Source organism: Puma concolor, chromosome E3 (genome assembly GCF_028749965.1).
Source record: "Puma concolor isolate L17-30 chromosome E3, mPumCon1.1.hap2, whole genome shotgun sequence".
NCBI lineage: Eukaryota > Metazoa > Chordata > Mammalia > Carnivora > Felidae > Puma > Puma concolor.
In genome coordinates, this window is record NC_141682.1 from 34,570,847 (window position 1) to 34,588,258 (window position 17,412).

The window sequence follows — 17,412 nt, forward strand, 5'->3', positions numbered from 1 at the left end:
GCATGCCGTGCTCCTCACTGCCTGTGGCTCTTGTCCTCTGTCCAGGCGAGATGGAGGAGCTGGAGACACTGTGGCTCACGGGGATCTGCCACAACGAGAAGAACGAGGTGATGAGCAGTCAGCTGGACATCGACAACATGGCGGGCGTGTTCTACATGCTGGCGGCTGCCATGGCCCTCAGCCTCATCACCTTCATCTGGGAACACCTCTTCTACTGGAAGCTGCGCTTCTGTTTCACGGGCGTGTGCTCCGACCGGCCGGGGCTGCTGTTCTCCATCAGCAGGGTCAGTACCTCGGGCGGCTCGTTCTCGATGCAGCGGCAGGTCCAGAAGAGCACGGGGCTCCCAGAGAACCGAGGACGCCGGACTCCCGGGTGGGGGGCGGTCTGCACATCCTGCCCTCGCTCACCAACCCCTGGTGGGCTTGTCGTAAAGGCATCCAGATTCTGTGTGTTCCTAACCCAGGGGTAGCGAACCCAGGTGACCACGGAAGCCAGAGAGGGAAGGAAAATGGATAATGCAGGCTGGGCATGAGAAAAATAGCACCAGCGAGATAAAAACAGCCAATGTCCCTGGGGTTCAAGGTGAGGGAACACGTGAGAATGCCTACCACACCCGGAGGGGGCAGTCCTCAGGTCCTGCTGAGTATGGTCTCATGGGAATTCAAGGGCAATACTATCAGGTCTTGTAGGTTGTCAGAGAGAAAGTAGTCATCTGATTTTATGTGAAGCCTTTCCACTCTTTAAGTATTAGTAACTAATTCCTTTTTTTTTTATACAACACCAAAATACCACGTAGGCCAAACGAAGTAGTCTGTGGCATCCACCGTTAGCAGCCGATGTGCTTTACGACACGACTACCATTCCTGTGCAGGATGTTACAGTTGATGCACACATCCCCCTGGGACACATATGCCAAAACCAAATATACATCCCATGCCATGCTCTGCATCCGCACATCTAACAAAACACAAAGAGCGTCTGCATTACAACAGAGCCTCCAACGAAACAAAGACATGAAGGGCCACGAGGAAAGGCACACATGTCAAACAGAAAACAAAATACACATTCAACCCAGCATGAACTACAGCCACAAACACACATGCTATAACGAACTCACCCACAATGCAAGGAAAACCCCTCTCCTGTTACGCAATGTGGCATGTGTATATTACCATAAAAAGGCACATATGGGTCATCAGTAATAGCAACGATCATGGAAAATGCCTGTATTTGTGCAGCACAGATAGGTGCCGAGCACCCTGTACGGACTTCATCCTCTTCCTCTCATTTCACCTACAAGCCATTTCTGTGAGGCGTGTAACTGTTCTTCATCCCAGATTACAGATGGGGAATGAGGTTAGAGGATCATCCACGGCTGCCCAGCCTTGGTGGAGCCGGGACTTGAGCCGAGGTGGTGTGGTACCAGCCAGAGCACAGGTTCCTACACAAGCAACAAACATCAAATACAAGCAACACAAGAGATTTGATACAGATCATACTACATGACACATATGTGCACGCAACTGACATGATCTTATCACTTACATCATATGTACATATCATTCACTCATCTTCTAACAGAATATAACATCTATTTACCTCACAGCCCATCAGTCATTCCTCCCTCCATCTGCCTAGTTCATCCATCCATCCATCCGTTTCACCCGTACATCCATTCATTTCATCCATCCATCCGTCCATCTATCCATTCACCCACCCATCCATCCATCTGTCCATCCACTCACCCATTTCACCCATACATCCATTCATCTCATCCACCCACCTGTTTTATCTATCCATCTACCCATTTCATTCATCCATCTGTACATCCATCCCTACACCCATTTACCTATCCATCCATCCATCCATCCGGTCCATTTATTTATCTACCTATTTCTCCCATTTATTCACCTTGGAATGTTTTCACTCTGAAAGAATTTAATGAATTGAGACATGAAACATGGCGAAAAACACTTGGGTACAAACACCTGGTTTTATATGCTAATGGTTATTGGGAAAACTAAATAATCATTTTTAAAGGAATTTGTGTTTTCTTAGCATTTGGTGATTTTAAGAACTTTGGAGATTCAGAAGGCACATATTAGCTTAGTGAGGAAGATTTATTTTTTTCTGTTCAGTGGCACTCTTAACTTGCATTCTGTGCAAATACATATTTCCTAATTAACTTGATGGCATCTAAACACAGACTGCTTAAAAATAACAATGTGCACGCATCTAGCTAGGTATTATGCCAACTTTAAGCTAATTCTCTCCACCAATTACTAAAGGCTTTCCATACCCAAATGACTCTGGGATTATCATGAGCAAATGCACACTGTTGCATTTCCTTGTAAATCCTGCTTGGATCTGGAAGAGCGTTTCCTCTGAGATACCATTAAGGCAGCCAGTTGAGAGGACTGTCATTATGAGGCATGAACTAAATCCCCCGCTTCCCTTGCAAGCATCTTGAGCAGGAATGGGGGGCAGTGGGGCACACAGGAGTAGGCATCGTCAGCTTTACAGGCTGGAATCTGAACTTCAGTCTCCCCTCCCTGGGGGAGAGAGGACCCGTGCCTCACAGGAGCACTGCAAGGACTTTTGTGCCCCTTGGGGACTCCCATCCACCAGCATTCCTGTGTCCTCAAAGGCTGCAGGGAATGCTACTTGAGCACTGACCCTCCTTCTCCCCAGATACTATGTTTTAAATAAGTGCAGCCCTAATATGTGTGAAGAGAAGGATTTCATATTTAATATACTTTTCCTGCCTCTCTCATTTGTTAGGGAACTCAGAATGAGCTCAGCACCCAATTTCACGCATAGCAGGCCTTTCAGATTGCTCAAGAAAAATGTTCCTCCTTTCTGATCAAGGGCTAACACACATCTCTTAAATTCGTCTTATGGGCACGTTCACACACATGCCAGCTTACATGTATATTCTTCACACCGAGCAGGCCATACACACAGAAACAGAAGCGCCCTCGTTGTAGGCACGTAAACATTTTTTTTTTTTAAATTTTTTCAACATTTACTTATTTTTGGGACAGAGAGAGACAGAGCATGAACAGGGGAGGGGCAGAGAGAGAGGGAGACACAGAATCGGAAACAGGCTCCAGGCTCCGAGCCATCAGCCCAGAGCCTGACGCGGGGCTCGAACTCCCGGACCGCGAGATCGTGACCTGGCTGAAGTCGGACGCTTAACCGACTGCGCCACTCAGGCGCCCCAATACATGGCCATTTCTTTTTTTTTAATTTTTTTTTTCAACGTTTATTTATTTTTGGGACAGAGAGAGACAGAGCATGAACGAGGGAGGGGCAGAGAGAGAGGGAGACACAGAATCGGAAACAGGCCCCAGGCTCCGAGCCATCAGCCCAGAGCCCGACGCGGGGCTCGAACTCACGGACCGCGAGATCGTGACCTGGCTGAAGTCGGACGCTTAACCGACTGCGCCACCCAGGCGCCCCTATGTTTATTTTATTTTTATTTTTTTACGTTTATTTATTTTTGGGACAGAGAGAGACAGAGCATGAACGGGGGAGGGGCAGAGAGAGAGGGAGACACAGAATCGGAAACAGGCTCCAGGCTCCGAGCCATCAGCCCAGAGCCTGACGCGGGGCTCGAACTCACGGACCGCGAGATCGTGACCTGGCTGAAGTCGGACGCTTAACCGACTGCGCCACCCAGGCGCCCCTATGTTTATTTTATTTTTATTTTTTTACGTTTATTTATTTTTGGGACAGAGAGAGACAGAGCATGAACGGGGGAGGGGCAGAGAGAGAGGGAGACACAGAATCGGAAACAGGCTCCAGGCTCTGAGCCATCAGCCCAAGGCCTGACGCGGGGCTCGAACTCACGGACCGCGAGATCGTGACCTGGCTGAAGTCGGACACTTAACCGACTGCGCCACCCAGGCGCCCCAACATTTTCTTGAACAAACGTGCAGTGGGGAATCCCCAAGCCAAGAACCCACTTTCCTACCAAGCCAAGATCACAACCCCACAACGAATCATGCCCAGCACGTGAATAAGGGCCAGGTGACTGACTGACGTCTCCCTGTCATCTCTAATCCTGACAGCACCTGTGTGTGTGTGACATGACCACACCCATCCTATGGGTATGGAGAAACTGAGGCTGAGAAGGGCGGAACAGGACCCTTTCGGCCTCACGTTATGTCTCCTGCTTCACCTATCATGCCAGAACAAGGCAGGAAAGAGGAGGACTGTCTTGTGCACCGGGCTGGGTCGCATGCTTCCGCCCATTTCTGAGTGTAGGAACGTGGATCCAGGATGCTCTGAAATGTGCCTGCACCCGAGGCAGGTGTTTTCCTGCACAGCAGCCAGGGGTCTCCACTCACCAGTTCTGGTAGCACCTTCAACACCCAGCCTGTGGACCTAGCTGTTGCCACGCAGCAGACACATGCAGCTGTCCCCGTGGGCTCGATGTCCCTCGGGAAGCTCCTGGATAGTGCAGCAAAATACAGACTGGACATATGGGCACTCCTGGCCTGCCAAGGGGGCGGGCCAGAGCTTGAAGAAGTCATTCACTTCACATGAGAACCCAGTTTCTCCCACAGTCAGGGCCTTTGGCTTTTCCAGGTTAAAAAATAAATGTGCCCTCTAGTCTCCAGGAGGCTCTTAATTTTTCTCTCCAAAATGTTCTCCCTCTCCCCTAGAAGAAAATAGTCAGTGTCACCAGCAAAAAGAACCCACCTCGGTTTTCGGCCATGAGGAATTGGAGACGTGGCAAAGACAGAGACCACGGGATGGAGACTGTGGCGGCCTGTCCCGTGGGCTCCTTGGAGGGGATCCTGGGGACAGTGACGGGCTTCTGGCTCCCCCACAGTCAGGACCAAGAGAGCAGAACCCTGCCTCAGTCTGCCAGGGCCGCCATCACCAAACACCACACACTGGGTGGCTTGTGACCAACAGACACCTACTTCTCATGGTTCTGGAGGCTGGGAGTGTGAAATCAGGGTGCAGCGTGGTCAAGTGAGAGTCCCCTTCTGGGTCATAAGGCTTCTCCTTGTGTCCTCACGACGTGGAAGGGCCGTGAGCAATGTGGGGCCTCTCTTACGAGGGCAGTCATCTGCCTGGCCAGCGCCCCACCATTATGACCTAACCCCCTCCCAAAGCCCCCACCTCTTAACACCATCAACTTTTAGGGTTGGGATCTCATTATGTGAATTTGTTGGGGGGACACAAGCGTGTAGGCCTTGGAAGATACATCAGGGGTCAAGCCCAGACTCCAGGGAACCACAGAGGGCAGTAGGGTGCATGCCCCATCAGGAGTTGTTCTGAGGGGTCAGAGGCCCTTGAGGAGAGCCACGGCAGGGCCGAGGGAGGGTCTGGGCTGCTGTCCGAGGAGAACGAACCTTCGGTAGTAAAGGGTAGCATGCGTCTTCTTGCAGCCGTGGGAAAGTGTGCAGTGGGGTCTCATGCTAGTGTGTGAGGGAGTAAACGGTGACAGAAAAGAAGGGCACCAGAAAAGGTGGGCACCCGGTCAGTTGACCCTTCGCCTTTGGCTCAGGTCATGATCTCACGGCTCATGGGTTCAAGCCCCGCGTCGGGCTCTGCTTGGGATTCTCTTGTGTCCCTCTCTCCCTGTGTCCCTCCCCACCCCTCAAAAATATATATTAAAACACAGTTTTTTTAGGCTGCAGGAGCTTATCCAAGGTCACAGAGCTACTAACAGGTGGAGCTGGGACTCACTTCCAGTGGGTTCCAGGCTCCGGCTCTTTCCGTGTGTCTCTGATATGCACCCCCTCCTCCTCAGCAGCCCATCAAGAAGGTGGGTCAACTGAGTGGGAGAACACTAGCACCCAAGCCTGGGGTATGGGCTGGGTCCATCGCGTGGCCTCCTTTCCGAGGCTTCCCCATGCACTCCAGCAGCTGGAAGTGCCTTCCCAGTATCCTGTGAGTCCTAGGGCAAACTGGGGAAGAGCGAAAGCAGTCAGCAGCCATCCTCCTGCTCCTGAAACATAACTCAGCCCCCTGACCACCTCTGTGGGCCCCCCTCAAACAGACAGCCAGCCCATCTCAGCTGGTTTTAACATATTGCTCTGTCAGGGAAGGGGGGGACAGAAGTTCTTAAAATCTCTAGCAGTGTGGGGGGAGCTCATTAGAACAAAATGACAGATTTAGAAAAAAAAAAAATGTTTTCAAGTAGGCTCCATACCCAATGTGGGGCTTGAACTCACGACCCTGATACCAAGAGTCGCGTACTCTACCGACTGAGCCAGCCGGGCGCCTGTAGAAAACAACAAAAATTAACTCCTATTTTTTTTTAATACTGACAAAATGAAATCAAGGCACAGATCTGGGTTGATCCAAACGTACAAGAGATACACCAGTTTTCACCCACACAAGCCGAATCTCGCTGGGTCAGGGTGTAAGATTCCCATGTTACTGAGCTGGGTGGGAGGTGCGGGTTCACAGGCCAGGTTCAGAAGCACCGTGCTGTGAACTGCACAGTGCATTTGGGTGATCCCATCACCCAGCAGCCACAGGGGCGCACACTGGAGACCCTGCCTCCTGGCAGCAGGTAAGCAGGAACCACACGCGGCACAGAGATGCACAGAAACACTCTCTCTTACACACACACACACACAGACACGGAATATATTAAGCGGCATAAGCAAAAAGTCCCAAGTGGCGGCCCCAGGGGTTCCTACCATGTCCTGTCTCTCCATCCCCTGTACCGTGCTCCCTCCTATGATGGCTTCACTCTCAGGCTAACATCCCCACATGGTGACAAGACTAGTTCCCCGCGTCTGCTCCTTTTATTCCAGCTTCTGTATCTATCCTTCCCCAAAATGTGTGATTGATCACCCATGGATTTGATGTCCGCCCTTAGAGTGACCACAAAGGGTTTTCTGGTTGACCTGCTTGGGTCTCGTGCCTTGACGGACAGCTTCTGTGTGTTGCTGGGGCAGCTCCCCTGAAGAATTAATAATGGGTGGTCCTTTTATGCCAGTTTATTCTATTTTTTAATGCTTTTTAATTCATTTTTGAGAGAGAGAGAGAGAGAGAGAGAGAGAGAGAGTGTGTGTGTGTGTGTGTGTGTGTGTGTGTGTGTGTGTGTGTAGGAGAGGAGCAGAGAGAGAAGGACACACAGATCTGAAGCAGGCTTCAGGCTCTGAGCCATCACCACAGAGTCTAACGTGGGGCTCGAACCCACGAACCGTGATATCATGACCTGAGGCGAAGTCAGACACCCAACCGACTGAGCAACCCAGGGGCCCCATGCCAGTTTAATAACTGACCCTGGTATCCACACTCCAAAGATGATCCTGAGAAACCATGGGGAAAGATGAGTTAGCAACCCACATATCAATCCAGTACCCCAGGTTCCACCGTGGAGGCACTGAGACCTGTATGGTTACGTGACCGTTAGTCGATAGCTTCTCTCAAACTCTGTGTGTGAGTGTCGCAGGCAAAAGTGTCAGATCATCTTGAGCCAGGGAGACCAGAGAAGCCGGGCACTTTGCCACTGGTCTGGTACATTTAAGAAACAGTACCAGGATTCAGATTGGATTTCGCCATCTCTCCAAGGCTCCTCCCAGAAGGACACATCTCACCTTCGCAGGTAAAGCCTGGGTGTGCAGTGTTTTTCTGTCCCTGCTGCCACTGATGATGTCTCGTGTTCTTTCCCACAGGGCATTTACAGCTGCATTCATGGAGTGCACATCGAAGAGAAGAAGAAGTCTCCAGACTTCAACCTGACCGGATCCCAGAGCAACATGTTAAAACTCCTTCGGTCAGCCAAAAACATCTCCGACATGTCCAACATGAACTCCTCAAGAATGGATTCCCCCAAAAGGGCTGGAGACTTCATCCAAAGAGGTTCCCTCATCATGGACATGGTTTCAGATAAGGGAAATTTGATCTATTCAGACAACAGGTCCTTTCAGGGGAAAGACACCATTTTTGGGGACAACATGAACGAACTGCAAACATTCGTGGCCAATAGGCACAAGGACAGCCTCAATAACTATGTGTTCCAGGGACAGCACCCTCTCACGCTCAATGAGTCCAACCCCAACACGGTGGAGGTGGCCGTGAGCACAGAATCCAAAGCCAACTCCAGGCCCCGGCAGCTTTGGAAGAAATCCATGGAGTCACTGCGCCAAGACTCCCTGAGCCAGAACCCTGTCTCCCAGAGGGACGAGGGAGCAGTGGAGAACAGGACCCACTCCCTAAAGAGTCCTAGATACCTTCCAGAAGAGGTGGCCCATTCGGACATCTCGGAAACTTCGAGTCGGGCCACGTGCCACAGAGAGCCAGACAACAACAAGAACCACAAGACCAAGGACAACTTCAAAAGGTCAGCAGCCTCCAAATACCCCAAGGACTGCAGTGAGGTCGAGCGCTCCTACCTGAAAACCAAAGCGAGCTCCCCCAGGGACAAGATCTACACCATCGATGGTGAGAAGGAGCCCAGTTTCCACTTAGACCCTCCCCAGTTCGTTGAGAATATGGCCCTTCCCGAGAACGTGGAGTTTACAGACGCCTACCCAGACCACGACGAGAACTTCCGCAAGGGGGACCCCGCGCTGCCGGCCACCAGGAACCCCCTGCACAATGAAGACGGACCCCCCAACAATGACAAGTATAAGTTCTACTCCAAGCACTTCACCCTGAAAGACAAGAGTCCCCCTCACAGCGAGGGCAGCGAGCGGTACCGACAGAACTCCACCCACTGCAGGAGCTGCCTTTCCAACCTGCCCACCTACTCCGGCCACTTCACCATGAGGTCCCCATTCAAGTGCGACGCCTGCCTGCGGATGGGGAACCTGTACGACATCGACGAAGACCAGATGCTCCAGGAGACAGGGAGCCCGGCCGCCCAGGAGGAGGTCTACCAGCAGGACTGGGCGCAGAACAGCACCCTCCAGTTCCAGAAGAACAAACTCAGGATCAGCCGTCAGCACTCCTACGACAACATTCTCGACAAACCTCGGGAGACAGACCTTAGCAGGCCCTCCAGGAGCATAAGCCTCAAGGACCGGGAACGGCTTCTGGAGGGAAACCTGTATGGGAGTCTCTGTAGCGTGCCCTCAAGCAAACTCTTGGGGAACAAAAGCTCCCTCTTACCCCAGGGTCTGCAGGACAGCAAACGGAGCAAGTCTCTCTTGCCGGACCACACCTCCGAGAACCCTTTCCTCCGCTGCCATGGGGACGAGCGACGCTTAGTCATTGGGAGATGCCCCTCGGACCCTTACAAACACTCGCTGCCATCCCAGGCCGTGAATGACAGCTACCTTCGATCGTCCTTGAGGTCCACAGCGTCGTACTGTTCCAGGGACAGTAGAGGCCACGACGACGTGTATATCTCAGAGCATGTCAGGCCTTATGCTGCAAATAAGAACAATATGTACTCCACCCCCAGGGTTTTGAATTCCTGCAGCAGTAGACGTGTGTACAAGAAAATGCCTAGTATCGAATCTGATGTTTAGAACCTTCCATTAATGTTTTATCTATAGGGAAACGTACGTAACGGCCAACGTTCTGGAGGGTAAATGTCGGATGTCCGATGGTGCCTGCAAAGAGAAGGTATTTTTTTTGTTGGTTCTTTTGCACCTGGCTCCACGCCATACATAGTCTTCCCCTCAAGGAATCTTGTGAGGCGTGTGCTGAGCATAGCAGATACCGGATAGGTGAGTCCTTAACCAAAAAAAAAAAAAAAAAAAAAAAAAAAAAAGCAAAGCAAATAAATAATAAATAATAGGGCAGGTCTCCGGGACACGCCCTCTAGGGATGTTGGCAATAACGATGCGTCGGAGGCCAGTGGTGATGTTATGATTTTCTATATTCCAAAGTCCACGAAGACCAGTCCACCATGTGATTTCCTCATCAGAAATGCCTAACGGTCTCTCTCATCCAGAATAAGCAATATGGTACGCATGTAAACCTGACACAGACACAGCAGTTACGAACGCGTCTGCACCGCAGCGAGATGGACGTGCAAGAGATGAGGAAGTTTGGCTTTGTACCCGTCCCAGCTTTAGTGTCATGCCTCCCGTCACTGCCCCGGCCCGACCCCAGAACCAACCCCAGGCTCCCCGCCCCCCACCACCACCACACACACAAAGAATCGCAAATTCCCGTGTTCACAGTAACCATGCTACCTTCACTAGAGTCTGTTTCCAAGACTCATCTGGAGGAAAAGGCCAGGAGGGCCCTCAGACGGAGAACGACGAGAATCTCTCTGGATGTCAACATGTGTGTTTCACAGACACTCTCTCACCCTTGGCTTCGATGGTCTTGTTCAGAGCTGCACAAACCGATACGTGTATGTCTCCGACACCTAATCTGTGGATCTTCTGTCTCTGGACACAGAGGCTGTTGTAGTTTATCCCGAAGATTCCTATGTACGTAAGTCTGTGTCCCCCCCCCCCCTTCTGGTGACGACTCAGGGTTGTATAGTATCTGTTACCCCTTACCTCCTAGAGTGACCATCACTCGTTCAGTCCCCGAACAGCTATGGTGGAGTCCAAGTGTGTGTCACTGTTCCCAGGGTTGTCAACATCGTGGCATATGCCAGCAGCCACGTGTGTACCGTGATCTGTAAAAAGTACGATGCCGTCTGTCCACTGAAGGCTGGCACGCGTTTAGGTTAATTGTCCTTAACCTCATGAAATTCAGTTGGACATTCGTTCCCACCCCAACCTCCTCAGATCAAAAGCCTTCAAAACATGAGAGACCCTCATGCATCGACCCTGAGCATCCTCCAAAATCGTGGATAAACTTTAGTGGCAAACACGATTACTCTCTTCTGAAATACTCGCTCGATTGGAGGCACAGTGCTTCACCAGCACCAACAGAGATCTATGACAAACTCCCCAGAGCATTTGTCATTTCCGAGCCACCCCCGTTGTCCGTTTCTTGCTTTACTCAGATCTGTGCGTGTGTGATATGAAATGATACACCTTTAAAAAACAGTGCGGGGAGGAGGGGAAGCTTCAGCATCAGAAGCTCTTGGCACAGTGCCTCGCTCACACCAAGTGCCCCCCCTCAAAAAGGTAGTTGTTATGTTCTGACACTTTATCAGAATTTCCTAGTTTAAAAACTAAATATTATAACCCCCACAAACAATGTTAGTTGCACATTTTATATAGTTCTGATTTAGGTTATTTTACATTCATTATCGCCCCTGAGATCTCTGGGATGACTAGGCCTCAGGTTCTGTAGAGTAGCTGAGTCTGCTGGACAAGATACTGTGGAAACCCTAAGCTAAGATGAACCTGACAGTCTCCTGGTTTCCTCCCGCATTTTGCTTCGGTTTCTCAGAGAAGGGGACGGAGGGGTAGCTACCCTGTTTCTTTTACACATGGCACGTTCTGTCTTGTAGGCAGGGTTTTCCTGCCAGGGGGTGGGGCCAGGAACGATTCTTTCAGAGCTTCAGGATTCATTGAATAGCTCCATCGTTGGGCCAGTGCACCCAGCAGTAATGAGAAGTGGTCGCAGTAAGTTTCAGGGTCATCGGTGGGGAGGCAGAGGGGCCAAAAGTCCTCTCTTCACCTTTGCGGTTGAGAGGCCCAAGAGGCTGGCTAGGCGCTGAGGACAAACGTATTCAGACATTGTATTTTCTTTCTCAGATGGTATGCTTCTGCTGCCCAAGAGCCAACAGTGGAGAAGCCTAGACTGCGAGAGCCCCATATCCATTTCCGGTCTTAGGCACAGCCCTGACTGTATTGTCTTTTAGAACTTTCTGCCTCTGCCCTCCCATTGCTTTCCAGACCTACATTCCCCCCAGTCAGGATCACCTCCTTCCCTCACAAGACTGGCGTGTCATGACATGAAATGAATTACAAAGTCTCCCCAGCACACACGGCAGTGTTGTGTCATCATCCCAAAGAGGTTTTCTGTCTTCTTCCCGTGTCCTCAAAACCCAAGGGGGCTGCCAACTGTGACAGAGACCTCCAGGGAGAAGGTGACTTACACTCATAACATCCCATAGATCAAAAACCCTCCTGCTAACAACAGCCTAATTTCCGCTGTTAACCCCATGTTTATCTAGGTAAAGAAACTAAAGATGGGGCTTTTGGAAGAACCAACAGTAACATACTGAAAAAAACACGTGCTTCCTTTAATACCCAAAGTGTTTTTTTTAAACAAACTAAACAATGAGGATTGGAATGCTATATATAATGAATGTATAATTTCCCTCTTTTCCAAATTTGTTGACTCTCAACGGTGATGATCGCAAACATCAGAAAATTGACCGTCGAATCAGATGGGCAATTGCCAAGAGAAAGATAATGACGCGGAGCAATTCCAAAGTAATCAAGTCAGTTCTGTTCTTTGCAGAAGCCTATCAAGGCATAAATAGGAAGCCCTTGACTCTGGACCCATCACAGACGGTTCCGCTGACATTCCAGCTTGAGATCTTAGATCTCAAAGAGCCAGAATCTCTGAACCCAAATTTGTGCCTGAGTTTCACCGGACTCAAGTCACCATAATGGTACTTTGGCCACCCTAACTGGCCTTCTCTACTTGAGAGGGATCCGGCTCGTACTTCTGAATGCAGATCCATACGTTCCTGTTGATCGGTAACAGTATACACAGGCCCAGCTTAAAACAGTCTGTAAGAGGAGGGCCTTCTAGGGCATGAATTCTACCCTGGAAACCTTTGAGTTTCTCAAAAAGAGTCCTCACTATCCTTACAGCCTTAGGCCACTTCTGGCTTCACTGATCTGAGAAGACAGGTTCCTCGTGCGTCTGTGTTTCTGCCAGTGAGGCTTCCTTGAGAGGTGCGGGATTATGATCTCCCCACTCTTCTGTCCTCTGCACATCTCACTTTGTCATTACAGCCAGCCACGTGACTGGGTGTCTCGTGGATTAGACTAGGTTTCTCTTCCCTGTTGCAGAGAGCCTAAGAAGTTTTCACCCTCTGCTGTTCTGATGAAACCGATCATCGCAGCAAAAATCAGTCAAATCGACTCACACTCATTTTCAAGGAAGGAACAAGAAAATTACACCTTGTTTACAAATGAAATAGTTTCACTTAAATGGGACTCTAGCCAAGGCTGTTAATTAGTCAACAGATCCATAGCAGTCATACAGCCCCACATTGTTTATTCTATTTGATATGTCTGCCAGTGATGTGTGTTTAATATTCTGCGTCCTTCTCAGGAAATGACAAATGCCCTGAATTCTTGGCAAATAGAATTGCTAATGAAAAAGGAAAAAAAAAACAAACAAAAAAACAAAGTTGGTGTTAATTAAATGGTGATTAAAAATTTATGTCCTTTCAACCTAAGAAGTGCAGCTCTAATAATCGGTTGCCGTATAAATAAATACCTTGCACTGAAATCCCTTATGGCATAAGACCTAAATACTCATTTGAGAAACCAAAATATCTTTCAGAAGAGCTGAATATATTTGTTAACTTCAGGCACATCCCTGTACTGTTTCTTTGTGCAGAGCTGTTGTTCAGGAATCCTTGCGAAGGGGAGGAGTTGTTTCTGAAACAGAGGCTGTGTGCGTTTGACCGCGACGAACGTGGGCAGAACTCAGAGTTCTAGGGGTAAAAAAAATGGCACGTGTGGCAACAAAACTTATTGGTCGGTATTTCATGGGAGTCCAGGGTTCCACGTAAAGGCGGTCTTCAATGCAAAAGCAGTGTTTATTTCCACCTGAGACAAAATTAGGCCTTCCGGATGCCTCACATTCCTTTGGCCAACAGGGTTGGAAGTGCTGAATGAGAGGTTTGGTGGGGTCTGTACCAAAATTCAGCTGTGCTTTTCCATTCAACCCCCTCACATCATGCTGTGTTCACATCTAGTCCTATCCGATGAGGTCAGCTTCCCACTCGATAGACATCAGACGTGGTAAAATGCACTTATCCTGTGAATACCAATGCTCGGGTACACATGTACATATCATACACATGCTTGATTTCTACAATTCACACATAAGTGTATTATCCAAATAACATTGTATATAGTGTAAAGTTTATGTTAAAAATTATGTGACGATGATGGTTATGGACCCGCGGAAAACCCATTCTGGTTATCGGTGCAAGGATATGTAGGAAGAGAGGGCACTCTTTAAAAAACAACAACAACTCAGTTCTAGGGGGGATGGCAGGGCCCAAGTGGAATCTGGGGGGTTGGTGTCCTTGGATTCTGTTCAAAAACGGTATGTGGGGTTAGGGGCACAGCACACGTTCTACTCACACTTACTTCTGAAGACAGTGCCGATACGGACGTGTGTGTGATTTCTGCAAACCCGTCAAAGGGCATCATCCCCATCGTCTTCCCCATCTCCATGTGTGTGCCCAGAAGTACTCTTGATCTGGCATCAGCTAAAGATGCCTGCCCAGAAGGGTCTTAGAAAAACAGAACTTATAGGACCACACCAAGATTTGGGGGGAAGGGAGGTGAGAAAATCAAGAGATAATGAAGGTCCCAAAAAGGCACCATCTGTTTAAGATGGTCAGACAGACAGTATCAGAGCCAGGTCTGGAAACCAAGACCCACACGTATGGTCCACGTAATTCTTCATCTGGTTCCCTGGACCAGGTGACTCAGTTCTAGGCTTCTCTCACAAGTGGTCTCCGGGCACCTCTGGGATAAGAGCCAGAGAACCTCACAGAACTGACCCCGCCTTCTTTGCCTCTTGCCTTATACAGACCCATACATCCCTCTTTGAATTCGGTTTTCCCTTAAGCTCCCCAACACTCCCTGCCTCAGATTCCTGGGGAAGAGAAACCTTTTCTCAGGGACCTGTTCCCTGGAAAGTCAACAAGGAATAGAGTTTAAAACCTCAAACCAAAGATGAAAGCTGGCAGCGATCACGGAGGTAACAGTCCTGTTTCTCATGAGCCAAGGATGAACAAAGGACACTGACCAGCTGATAGCACTTGCCTAAGGATCTACTCTCCTTTTAAGACCAATTTGGGTTTGGGAGATGCAAGGGTGATAGAAAATATATAGTCTCTTCCCATGAGCAGCTTACGGTCTAGAAATTCAGTTCCCTAGGACAAAAGATAACTGAGGACCCATGAAATGCAAGCAGAGACTGAGTGTAAAAACTGGAAATGATAAATCAAGTTCTTGCCAGGAAATAAAAATCTAACTTTTTCCAGGATCAAACAAACAGACCCCTCCTTCCTTAGACCTGTAAGTAACTCTGGAAAATACAGTCTCCCGGAGATACCCTGGATGATTTTAACCTTCCAAGACAGAGCCTGGGAAAGCCAAGAGCATCTAAACAGGTGACCAGACTTACCCTTCACGTTTGTGTGCAGGAGACTCAGATCTGGGTCCATGGGGTTCTCCAGCTCTTGCCAAATCCTGCCTCCTTGCAGCCCCACTTTATGATGTGTGCTTCAAGAAAAGGTTGAAAGAAATCGCCAAAGGATTAGAAAACAGACCGTGATATAAAAAAACTATTTCCTGAAAGGTTTTTTTGTTTGGTTGGTTTTATTTTTGACTTATGAAGAATACTTTCGATAGTTCAGGGTATAAATGTATCAGGGAAGGGAGTGGGGAGAATTCCTTGTTGAGTCCCAAGTGCCTACTGTGTGGCTGACAGAAGAGAGCTCATCAGGTTCCCTGGAGAGAAAATGGGGCAAACAGATGGTGAGAAGAATCAGGATGTGTTTCAGGAATCGGGGGGGGGGGGGGCGCGGGGAGGGGGCAGAGCTTCTTTTCTCTCTGTCCCTCCTGTTCTGTGCATTGCCAGGATGTTGGAGTCTCTCCTTGTCCCAGCTACGTGCCTTGGGTCAGTCAGCACCTGAGTTTGGAAGTACCAAAATGTCTCCACACAGAGTGTAGACTATCCTAGGCATATCCTAGAACGAGATCCTCAAAATAACCATAGGATAGAAGTGTGATTGCTCCCATTTTACAGATAAGGAAACTGAGGCTCAGGTTGGTCTCAGCCTCATCAGCAACAGGAATTTGCTAATAAACCCCTAACGTTGGGTGTATTCTTGAAGTGCCTGATCTCTGCCAGGGAGGTCAGAATGTGAGTCGGAAAGAGAGATGTGCTGTTTTGAGGTCCCCGGGGCTCTCTCTGGAGTTTCAGCCTCTGTGGGGAGGAGGTTTGTTAGTGTCCTACCCCCCCCCCCCGTTGTCTGGTTTGGGGTGTGTTGAGAACTCCTGGGGATCTCACCTCTGTTCAGGTCCCTTTTGAGACTCGAATGCGGTTTTGCGTCTCTCCCCATACGCTTGCACTCGGCATTCACTTTTTTTGGTTCCTGGGGAGTTACTAACTCTCCTTGGCACGTGCCTACTTTCAACTATCCCTTTCCACACCTCTCTTCTTTTTCTCAGTAGACATCAGGGTTCATTCCATTCAACATGGGCCAATCGTATTCTCCCACGTGTGTGCGGGCACACAGGCTGCCCCGGGGTGCTCCCATTCAAGCTCCCCTAAACATTATGGCCCATTTTCAGAAAGGTCCTGTTACTTGCAAGGGACCGTCTCTGCAGGGTCATCACTGGCACCAAGGTAACTACTGAACCACGGAGTGTTCCGTTTGCCTCCTTCAAGGGTGTCGATCTGGAATGTTTCCATCGGGCTCTCTGGGAGTCCAAGATGACAGCGTGCATAACGCATCGGGGAGGCCAAGACCCTGAGCCCATGTGTTCCTTTCTTGCGCGGCTCCTGTGTTCTGAGCCACAGAACAGCGGGCTTTGGTGTTTACCATGAATTGGGGACACATTAAGGTCATTTTATAGATGAAGAAACTGAGCTGAGATCTGAAGGAATGTTCTTCTGGGAGGTTCTGTGATTCAGTCCTTCTGGAGGGCCAGTGCATCTGAGCGCCCGTGTCCTCGTCCCTGAGAAGTTCTCTAGCTGTTTACAATCTTCCAAGCTGGCAGTCAAAAGTCTCTTAAGACAGAAAAGTTATTATGATTTAATAGCTCTTTTGAGATCCTGTCATTGGGTCTACAAGGGCATGACAACATTCTCCAGGGGATGATGAGCTGTGCAGAAACTGGAACACTCCAAAGAACCATCTGGCTGGTAGGGGTTCTTCTCTGGGGCTGTATTTCAAAGCATACAGCTCTCCAGGGAGCCAGAACCAAACTGTCTCCAGTAGAATTGTTTCTCAGATCAACTTCCTCAAATAAGGTGTCTGCAGTGTGCAGAGACAAACAGGACAAAACTGAGATTATCACTCATATAAACCCCTCTTAGGGACCAGGTCCATGAAACAGTAAGTTTGCATTTTCACGATTCTGGAACATTCCTCATTAGCAGTAGCCCTGGGTCATAACCTCCTCCAGTTAATTCTCTCACACCTTTGGGAAGGATTTAAGACGAGCCTTCTAAAGAATATTAACGTAACACGTAGCCAATACCACAGCTGCCTTTTAAATTAATAAGGTTAATTGTTCTCCAGCAAACATAAGTTTGTCTTTGGCATTTTAAATGCTTCTCATTGATCTGACATTTTG

At 49.2% G+C, this 17,412-nt stretch overlaps 1 protein-coding gene and 1 long non-coding RNA gene across 2 annotated transcripts in view; one reads left to right on the forward strand and one right to left on the reverse strand.

Annotated features, from left to right (window-relative positions):
* Positions 1–10,081, forward strand: part of GRIN2A (glutamate ionotropic receptor NMDA type subunit 2A) — a 372,343-nt gene extending 362,262 nt beyond the window's left edge. Inside the window, exons 13-14 of the mRNA XM_086691293.1 lie at positions 46–284; positions 7,654–10,081. Of these exons, the coding sequence (XP_086547419.1) occupies positions 46–284; positions 7,654–9,453 (2,039 nt within the window). The 3' untranslated portion in view covers positions 9,454–10,081. The remainder of the gene's footprint in view (positions 1–45; positions 285–7,653) is intronic.
* Positions 9,444–11,617, reverse strand: LOC147573138 (uncharacterized). The gene is made up of 2 exons (XR_015245252.1): positions 10,126–11,617; positions 9,444–9,537 (listed from the first exon to the last, which is right to left on the reverse strand). It is a non-coding gene; the product is annotated as an uncharacterized LOC147573138 (long non-coding RNA).
* Between the last annotated feature and the right edge of the window lie 5,795 nt (positions 11,618–17,412).